The sequence below is a fragment of the Monopterus albus genome, unplaced genomic scaffold, assembly GCF_001952655.1.
Source record: "Monopterus albus unplaced genomic scaffold, M_albus_1.0 scaffold122.1, whole genome shotgun sequence".
Taxonomy (NCBI): Eukaryota; Metazoa; Chordata; class Actinopteri; order Synbranchiformes; family Synbranchidae; genus Monopterus; species Monopterus albus.
In genome coordinates, this window is record NW_018128002.1 from 1,345,914 (window position 1) to 1,356,256 (window position 10,343).

Here is a 10,343-nt window from a genome sequence, read left to right on the forward strand (position 1 = left end):
ACAAGCTGTAATGCATCTGCTGTTCACTCCCTGTTACTTTGATAAACATTTGTGAAATAGCTAAAAAGCCATCCATTATTTAATCACATTCACATTTAAGGTGTCAGATGTTAATTGACTGCAGTTTAATTTGGCGGTAAAATATCTGTCATTGATAAATATTTTTTTAAATGATTGTGTTCCAACACTATCATGTTTTGGTGGAAATAACTTAATAGGAAATTCAGCCTTGTGTACACAGTATGTCGTGTCTATTTGTCATGTGTTGTAAAGTACTGTAGCTGCCCCTTATGCACAGACTTGCCTCAATCATTCTGTTTATTAAAGTTAGGGTACAGTGCAAGCAGTCTTTATTGTGGGCAGGTTAAAAAGCAACAGAACATGACATCTGGACAATCACAACTGGTCAATGTCACAAAGCTGGTAAAACATGTACACCCACTGAATACTCGCAGATAGGCTGAACACAGCGGCGTGCAGAGAGGTTGCTTATGGCTGACTTGGTCTTACAGTATGAACTCTGGCATTGTGCGTCAGATTCTGCATGATATGGATACTTGACATGTTTCTTTAACATGATTTTTGGTTTGCAACCAATATTCTTAGGAGGTGGTAGTAACTATCTTTTGTCTAAAAAACTAGCAAACAACCTTATAAATATGTTGTAGTTTTGCATTCAGAGCACTGTTTACATTTAGTGTTTTATTAAGTTTTGAATCCTTAAATGGGCTTAAAATCATATATATCACAGTCAGCACATGGCCTACACCAATAAAATGCTATACACTGGGGACTTCATATGTAAATGATATTTATCACTGGTTGACTTCTGTTTTCAAATTATCCATAAAAACATTTCATTTCTGATTTGGGCTCATGCATATAAGACTCAAGGAGTGCAAGGCCACTGCAGAGCAGAGAACAAACACACAAGAGAAGCTTATGTATGTTTACAGTAATGGAGGCATATACCAAATCTCATCTCATTTTCTATACCCAAACGGAGCCAATCCCAGCTGGCATCGGGCGAAAGGCGGGGTACACCCTGGACAGGTTGTCGGTCCATCGCAGGGCCAACACACAGACAAACAACCACACACACACACACACACACACACATTCATTCCCACAGGCAATTTAGAGACACCAATCAACCTAAGCTGCATATCTTTGGACTGTGGGAGGAAGCCGGACTACCCGGAGAGAACCCACGCAGGCAAAGAGAGAACATGCAAACTCCACACAGAAAGGTTGCGAACATTTTATTAGTTCAACAGTTGCACAAGCAAGATGGACTGTTGACTTAAAAAAAAAAAAAACAGGAGGAAGTGGTGACATTTAAAATAAGGTCTCTCAACATGCCACATGATGTATACTGGCTGATGGCAGGGTAGAGCACATATGACTACTGTCTGTCCACAGCCACATTCAGGATGCATAAAAAAAACAACAACACTGATACCTCTTGCTTTCTTCTGAAATCTGTTAGTAGGCTTCTTTCAGCAGAATGTGCTGTTGAGACCGGACTGTGGGGTGACTTTATCCTCATAGCAAAACAAGCACATTAAGGTGACGTTGCCCCTGTTCTATCACTGCTATTGACTTAAATAAGCATTTGTAAAAATACACATCACTTGTTACTTGGAAGGGCAATTTTACCCCTGTAGTGCCAGAGAGGGAGGTAGCAGGCAGAGTTCAGGGACAGAGTAGGTATGCTCAGCTCAGGGTCTGTATGGTTTCCAGCAGCTCTGGTTTCAGGAGTGTGGGGCTCTTTCCACCTGCAGCTGCAATATCTGCCTGCACAGCTGCATCCCAGGCAAAGGTGAGCAGAGCTGCAGGGACCTAAGAAAAAACACAGGCATAGTTAAATAGTAACTGACTGTCAATACCTGCAAATACAGGATTATATAAAAGATGACACTCTGGTATGCACAGGTATATACACTAGTTTATGTAGGATGGCTCATGAGCTGACTGGTTTCAACCCACCAAGTTACATTCTGCAAGAGCGACATCATCAGAGTCCTGTAGTTTTTGACCTCCAGGAGCGATGAGTTCAAAGGGCTGCCAGCCATCCACCAAAGACTCCCGTACAAATCCAAACAGTGCCGGCAGCCGGTCCCACGCATAAAAGGTCCCTGTGGTCACACATCATCTTTACTAACTACCATTTCTATCAGGGCTATCAACAAAACTAATCTGTATAGGTTTGTGACAATGAAAACTATGACAAACGTTTTTAGTTAAATCATCTTAAACTCATTTTGTATTGTTCTGAATAAAGAAGGTCTTGCCTTGTAGCAGGTTTCCATCAGGCAGCCTGATCCTGAGCAGGGTGTAGTTGTACTTCCTTCTCTCCCTCTGCTCCTCTTTCTCCCTCATGACTTTAGTGCGCAGCATGGCGCTCTTCTCAACCAAATCGCTCCTGAAAACACACAAGACACGCTGGTCATCAAATCCATACACTCTAAAATGTTATCATTCGCTGATGGACAAACACTAACAGACCACAGTGTTGGGAAGTGTGTGTGTGTGTGTGTGTGTGTGTGTGAGATGGACACTTTTTGTGGTGATACATCACTACTATAATCGGAGAGAAATGTAGTTGTTCTGTGCAAGTAGATGTGTCCCACAACTTAGACTACAGCATCTCATATTAAGGAGTTTGTACCTCTGCTGTTGCTCCCTCTTGAGCTCCTCTGATGTCAGGTTGTAGAACTCTGGTGGCAGCTCAAAGCGCTGGGCATTGGGTGAGGGTCTGAAAGCTTGAGGCTGTCTGTCCAGCTGAGCTCTGACTGGCTCTCCTCTCTGTAGACGATCCCTCCTCTCCTTCATCAACTCCAGGGCATCAGGACTCTGCTCTGGTAACATCAGGAACTCCTCTTCCTCCTCTGATCTCCAGGAAAGGTGAGCACAAAGATATGACCAAATATTAATGAACAATTTTATTGGCCAGGTTTAATTTTTAATGGATCTGTTGACTGGGATATAGAAATGAAAAACCACCGGCCAATGCACAGAATATACTGTGGCGATATTTTTAAAAATTGTAAGGATGAACTTACCTTGACCCTCTACAGGAAGCATTACGCTTGTGAAACCCAGGGCCTGCAGAAACTCTCTACTGCCCTCAACAGAATGTACTTTCTCCTGAAATAAAACAAAAAGAATGCTACAAAAGAAATGCAAACTGATGTTCCTTATATTTCTTTTCACATGGTCACCATAAAGTTTGTCCTGAGTCAAAAAAAAACTGGGCAGGAACGCTGACAGACTCTAGTTTCATACCCACCTGGAACACCTTGTTGCTAAGTTTAACCTTCCTGTATTTCTCCTCTGTGGGATTCTTACATATATTTTCCACATACCTGTTGGCAAAATGATAAAGAACCATGAAATAAGATGTGTCTGTGCAGATTCTCACTCATCCAGGTCATAGTTAGCTGAAAAAACCTCAGAACTGATGAAGCCTCTTGGATGAGGATGAGGTGAAACGTCTTCAACCTAGAAATCTAGTCCAGTTGATTTTTTTCTATGTTTTTTTCAACTTGCTATACACACTGATTACAAATTACCGGAATTTGAGATTTAAGATTACAAAATAAATCTGCATAAACATCTATAATCCTATAATCTGTAATTACCTGGCACTTGTTTGTTTGTTTTAGAATGCATTTGTCCTTGTGTGAGCAAGTTACAGGTGTTATTGACAGTAGGCACAATCAGTCAAACTGCTGCATAGCCAGTGTACCTGACTTGGCTTAAGTGAATGAAGACATTTAACTCTGAGACAATACTAAAAAATGCTAAAAACATCAAGAACATATTACATCTGCCACTGATATAATTACTGCCAAGTTTTTACTTGCTTATGATGTCCACAGCAGCCTTCACTTTCTCTCTGTCCTTGTTAAATGTGTGGATCATCATAACAGAGGCCTCAACCGCATCCTCCTCGAAACGCTGATGGGGAAAAAAACCCGGCATGTTTTGTTGACAACACCAACTAGGATAATCTTATTCTAATCACATTATCGAGTTGCAGACACATTCCAGTTAGAGATAAAACAAGAACAATAGACGGTATCTTCAGACATACCATTAAAATGGCCTCTTTAATGTGTACTTCCCTCTCACTCTTAGTTAAAGTGGCTCCCGTTAGTGGACAGGTGAAATACACACCTGACACGGAGAGACAGGCAGGATCTTTCACTGGCACTTTGGATCCCTGGAAAGAAATTGTCGGGCTAAATACTCATCACTGTATGCCAAATATAATCTTAATGGTGTCACTTCAGAAACTTTGATTTCACCTAACAGGTTAGAGTAATACATACATCTGCTGTAGCTGCTTTATTTTTATCAGCCAGTGCAGCCGCCTCTGCCTCCAGTTCTCTTTTAACTACAAGCAAATGCAGAAAGTCGTGCAAATTATGTCTTTTTTATGTGTATATTTAGCCTACCAACAGATCATGAACAATATTAAACGTAACTCTTTAATCAAACTCATATCTCACAGTGTAAAAAAAAAACAAACAAAAAAAAAAAAAACTGGTGACTGAAGTAACTTTTTAATTGTTGAATAACCATTACTTGTGAACACATTCAAATGCCATTGGTTCCTTATGTATTATACTACTGGGGGCAGCTGTGACTCAGGAGGTAGAGCAGGTCATCTCATAACCAGAGGTTCAGGTTGAAATTTGGTTCAACAGAAGTATTTCAATAAACAAAATGAAACTGGCCTGGACAAAAATGAAGGTACCCTTAACTTAATATTTTGTTGCACTACCTTTTGAGACAATCACTGCAATCAAGCGATTTTTCTGTAACTCTCAAGGAGACTTCTGCACCTGTCGACAGGTATTTTGGCCCATTCCTCGTGAGCAAACTGCTCCAGCTGTCTCAGGTTTGAAGGATGCCTTCTCCAGACTGCATGTTTCAGCTCTTTCCACAGATGTTCAATAGGATTTAGATCAGGGCTCACAGCTCATAGGGCTCATTGTTCTGTTCTTAGTTATTCTTGGGTGTTTTGGGTCATTATGCTGTTGAAGGACCCATGACCTGCGACTGAGACCAAGCTTTCTGACACTGGGCAGCACATTTCGCTCCAGAACACCTTGATAGTCTTGAGATTTCATTGTACCCTGCACAGATTCAAGACACCCTGTGCCAGATGCAGCAAAGCAGCCCCAGAACATAACTGAGCCTCCTCCATGTTTCACAGTAGTTACAGTGTTCTTTTCTTTGTATGCTTCATTTTTTTGTCTGTGAACATAGAGTTGATGTGACTTGCCAAACAATTCCAGTTTTGTCTCATCTGTCCAAAGGGCATTCTCCCAGAGGTTTGTGGCTAATGTACCTTGACCTTGGAGTTCACCTCTAATCTCTTTGGAAGTTGTTCTGGGCTCTTTGGTTACCATTTGCATTATCCGTCTCTTCAATTTGTCATCAATTTTCCACGTCCATGGAGGTTAGCTACAGTCCTGTGGACCTTAAACTTCTGAATAATATGTGCCACTGTGGTCACAGGAACATCAGGCTGCTTGGAGATGGTCTTATAGCCTTTACCTTTAACATGTTTGTCTATAATTTTCTTTCTAATCTCCTGAGACAACTCTCTCCTTAGCTTTCTGTGGTCCATGATCAGTGTGGTACACACCATGATACCAAACAGCACAGTGATTACTTTTCACCCTCTAAATAGGCAGACTGGCTGATGACAAGTTTGAAGACACCTGTGATGCCAATTACAGGACACACTTTAGTTTAACATGTCTCTATGGTCAAGTTATTTTCAATCTTTTCTAGGGATACCATCATTTTTGTCCAGGCCAGTTTCATTAGTTTGCTTTTTAAAATGCTTTTGTTGAACTGCAATTCAAAAGCAATGTCTGATTTTCATTAGTTAATTTTCAGTAAATTTTTTATTTATTATTAGTTTTCTCAGTTTCATGTTATTTCAGTGACCTTTGTGTTTCTCTTTCTTTAACAGAAGGGTACCAACTATTTTGTCCATGTGTGTAACAACAGATCTGGACTAGAGGCCAACCACTACACTTTTGCTGCATGTAGCACTCTGGCACACCAAATAATGTGACATGAACAAAGTCACTAAGAAAAACATCTTAGAAAAACCTGGTTCTGCAAATAACCATAAGAGATATTTTAAGCATTTCAAATACACCCTATACAAATAGAACCAGAAAAACAGTACTGACGTGACACTGAAATTGACATGGTCCGATGATAATAGCAGCAGGCCTATAAACGGCATCTTAAACCTTCATCACCACATTCCCCTGCCCAATTCTGCTTAAGGGCACCATAAACCCCCAAATTCTTGTGACTTAAAGCAAAGCCAACATTACTCAAAGCATGCATATGTTCCATTATCTACAAAAACAGTAACAGTGATTCGGTTCCATTTGATTTCAGACAACACCCAGAGAGTGAATCACTGTAAGGTTAATGTCATGGTTCTGTGACTCACCCTGGTTCCTGATAGCATCCTGAGAAGTGTGGACCTTCGGACGCTGCTGCTGTTCAATCCTGGCCAGAGCTGCAGCCCCTGCCCTCTGGGCTCCGTCACTGGGGGCATGGCGGTTAGGCTTGGCAGTGGAGCTGCTCTGCGCCACTTCAGGTTTGGTACTTTAGTACCAAAGCAAAATGAGTTGACATGTTGAGAGTTCACGCTAGCAATCAAATGTCCTTCTCCAAACAGCAACCAAATATAGCTAATCTAAATTATTCCATACGCTAATACTATCAAAACATCAGTGACACAACAAGCCTAAGACTAATGCATAGCGTTAGTTAACAACTAGGAAAGTTGGGTGTTTTTGCTGACGTTAGGAGTAAAACTCACTTCACGATACTTAAACCATCGGGTAAATAAGATAGTTCGTGGATTAACAGATAGATTGAGATGGTTTGGACATGTGCAGAGGAGGGATAGTGGTTATATTGGTAGAAGGATGTTGGAGATGGAGCTGCCAGGCAAGAGGTCAAGAGGAAGGCCAAAGAGGAGATATATGGATGTGCTAAAAGAGGACATGAAGTTAATTGGGGTGAGAGTAGAGGATGCCGAGGATAGAGTGAGGTGGAAACAGATGATTCGCTCTGGCGACCCCTAATGAGACCACCCGAAAGTAGAAGAAGAAGAAGATGACGACGATGATGATGATGAATTAACAGCTAACTGTTAGCTACCCTTAAAATAGAAGTACGTTTTCCACTCTGCTGAGTATTATGTAATCTGGATGATAAGGGTTAACGTTAAACACTACCCAACTAACTATCAACTAACATCAATAAAATCACTTATCAACATTGTTCTATTTAGCTTTACGGCATGCTAACAGCGACCCAATAATCTTTAATGATCAACAAGTAACGCTAACTAACTCAATTTTGCAAATGTTAGCCACCTAGCTATGTAACTAGCTACAGCCAGCGTTTGAGCATTTGAGAAAAGTCTGCTATTTGCCTGGTGTCTTCTGTTAGCTTTTTCCCAGGTCCAACGGATTTAAATTTAAGGTCTCTCTTAATGTCATCGAAAAACTTCTTCATTTCCGTAAGCCGTCAGTACAAATATCGCCGTAGAAACGGAGACAACTGAGCGACAAGCACCGAGATAACCTTAGCTAGGAGAGAACCAAAACAAAACGGCTTCCCCCTCTTAATTGTCGTAGCGCCCCCGTGTGGTGGTGGTGGTTGTTGTTGTCGAAGAAGAAGAAGAAGAAGAAGAAGAACATCTTCTTTTTCTGTTGTCTAATGGCGGTTGGCAAACAGCTTTAGGCGCATTACCGCCACCTTCTAGACTGGAGTGTGGATCAGAACGGCCCCTACCTACTACTATAACAAAATAACCTCACTCACTTAGCCAGAGATTTATCTCTATACGGTAGAGTCCTACTCAGCAAAGCAGAGGGCCTGTAAAGAGTGTCATATCTTTTTTCCTCAATCAGTGTCACCAAACAGAAGACATCTTGCTTAGACAAACTTCTTTTTGATTTCATTTGGAAAAATAAACCACACAAGGTTAAAAAGAAAATTATGTGTTTACCTCTTACAGAGGGAGGGCTCGATGTTTTAGATTTTTATTCATTTAACCATATTATAAAAATCATTTGAATCAAAAGATTTCTAAATGTCATCCCAAATTTCCTATTTAAAAAGGTTGGTGGTCTTAATTTCTTATTAATGTGTCCCTTCACTGTGGGCAAGCTCCTAGTCAAACTTTCCAACTTCCATAAATCAGCCCTTATGAGCTGGTCTCTATTGTTTAAGCACAACTACTCTCCTCATAAATATTTTTTTACGGAATAATGCCATAAACAACAAATCCTTTTTTTTTGAAAACTGGTTTAAAAAAACCATTGTACTTATAAAGCAACTGTTTAACTGTGATGAAGTTCTGTTGTCATATGAGCATTTCATAGCTAAGTACAGGGTTCCTGTCTCCCAGCATGAGTATAATACTGTTATTAATGCACTTCCATCTGGCTTTCTCTGTTTAACTCTATCAATTTAGATATTACTGTTAATAGCACTTCTATCTTTGATAAAAGATTCAACAACATCTTTATAAGAAACTCCCTCATTCCAAGAACAACAACAGCTGTTAAACATAAATGGGCATGCCAGAGTCTTGATGGAAGAACATGGAACACTGTTTTTACTTTGTGCTACAAATTTGTCTTGCCCAACAAAGCTAAAGAACTTTCCTTTAAAATCTTACATACATTTTGCCCATTAAACTCTATTATTTGTAAATACATTCCAAACATAGAAGAAAAATGCTCCTTTTGCAACAATGAGCTAGAAACTCGAGCATCTTTTTTTCAATGTGCATGTTTTGATCTCACAAATTATCTTGGTAAGGAAATTGTACTTAAAGAATATGATATACATATTATTAATTTTTGACAAGCCTAGTTGAAAAATTTGCTATTAATCTGTTCATTATTTTGCCCAAATTCTCCATCCATAAAATGAAATTTCTGAAAAAATCACCATCCTTTTCAACTTTTAAACAATCTGATCTCAACAATTACTTCCAAACACTGTCACAATTAAATCACCCTAACAAAAAACAAACCAAAACCATTGACCTCCTCAAACGTTTTAATTTTATCTCAGAATAGCCTTACCTCTTTGTATTTTCTTTTCTCTGTTCTCACTTGTTTGGTTCTGTCATTCTTTTTCACTTTGTTATTATTTGCCTACTTCTGTCTTGTTGTGCTCTAAATGTACACTGTTATACATCTGTTGCAACAATTTGTGCTGAAAAATCTTGTATTGATTTGCATTGTTGTTTAGTCAAAACATAAAAAAATCAAGCTTTGAGTAGTGAACTAGTTTTCATTACAATGGTACAAAAGGGTTCAAAGCTTCATGGAGCCCCGTTTGGCCATCACTAAATGGGTGGAACGTGTAGGGGAGGATAACCTTCTCAGAACGTGGACGCCCGCCGTTCTTTCTAAAGAAAGTGAATTGTTAAATTTACGAGGAGAACCTGAAAGCAACATCCCTCCTTGCGCCACACCCACTATAGTGCCGGTAGTGCCACGTAAAACGTGACGTAGCAGGAGGTATAGTCCGGGTGTTAAGCGTCGAAACCAGGACGAGAAATTACACAGTCATTGTCATTGATGGTCTTGAAACCAGGACAGGGACTTACGCGAGGTGAGAGTGTAGTCTTTCAGTTATGATTCGTTTTATTTTATTTTTTTTAATTGTTCCCTCCGGAGTTTACCGGCTAACTATTAGTGTATGCTCGGCTCTGTTCCCGCTGTCACTCTTGTGCTGCTCTGCTGGAGACAGCGGCTAACCACCATGACTGATACATGTAACTTGGCTAAACGTTACATCGTAAAACATTTTTATTCTGAATATTTAACTGTCCATTCATAACACCATGCTATTTCTGAATTTGTCTCTGCTACGACTTAAATGAGTTACCTGCTGTGTGTTAGTGAGGAAACTAGCCTCAATTTCAAAATGTTGTTAAAGACTTGACACAACCTCTTGAAAACGTAAAGTTTGAATGTCGTATCAGTGTTTTATAGTAGAATAATATAGTGACTGTGTATGATAGCTGTCAAGAGTAAGCAGGTAAGTCGACGTGTGTTACTGTAGCCTTGAGCATCCCATTGAAAAATAAAGTGGGGTGATTTCCTGGTCCGGGAAAGCTACTTGTTGTGGGTGTGGGTTCAAAGAAAGAGAACAGTAAAATTAGAATTTCCTCAAGGTTTTGCTCACTTTTCCGGTTCAAAATGTAAATGTCATGCTAATATCACCTAGTCTTATCAGTAGAAGCCAGAATTGTTAAAATACTT

At 39.9% G+C, this 10,343-nt stretch overlaps 2 protein-coding genes across 3 annotated transcripts in view; one reads left to right on the forward strand and one right to left on the reverse strand.

Moving 5' to 3' along the window:
• Positions 1-1,249: 1,249 nt before the first annotated feature.
• On the reverse strand, positions 1,250-7,707 carry ubxn6 (UBX domain protein 6). The gene is made up of 11 exons (XM_020612319.1): positions 7,490-7,707; positions 6,494-6,651; positions 4,338-4,402; positions 4,100-4,228; positions 3,866-3,963; positions 3,293-3,368; positions 3,066-3,150; positions 2,672-2,891; positions 2,295-2,425; positions 1,990-2,138; positions 1,250-1,842 (listed from the first exon to the last, which is right to left on the reverse strand). Exons 1-11 carry the CDS (start codon positions 7,570-7,572, stop codon positions 1,717-1,719), a joined length of 1,320 nt encoding a protein of 439 aa, XP_020467975.1. The 5' UTR covers positions 7,573-7,707; the 3' UTR covers positions 1,250-1,716.
• A 1,861-nt stretch (positions 7,708-9,568) lies between these two features.
• uap1 (UDP-N-acetylglucosamine pyrophosphorylase 1) overlaps positions 9,569-10,343 on the forward strand; it is a 19,596-nt gene continuing 18,821 nt past the window's right edge. The window contains exon 1 of one of the 2 annotated variants that reach the window (XM_020612313.1): positions 9,569-9,690. The gene's annotated coding sequence lies outside the window, so the exon portion shown is untranslated. The remainder of the gene's footprint in view (positions 9,691-10,343) is intronic. The other variant, XM_020612311.1, reaches the window with a different exon arrangement.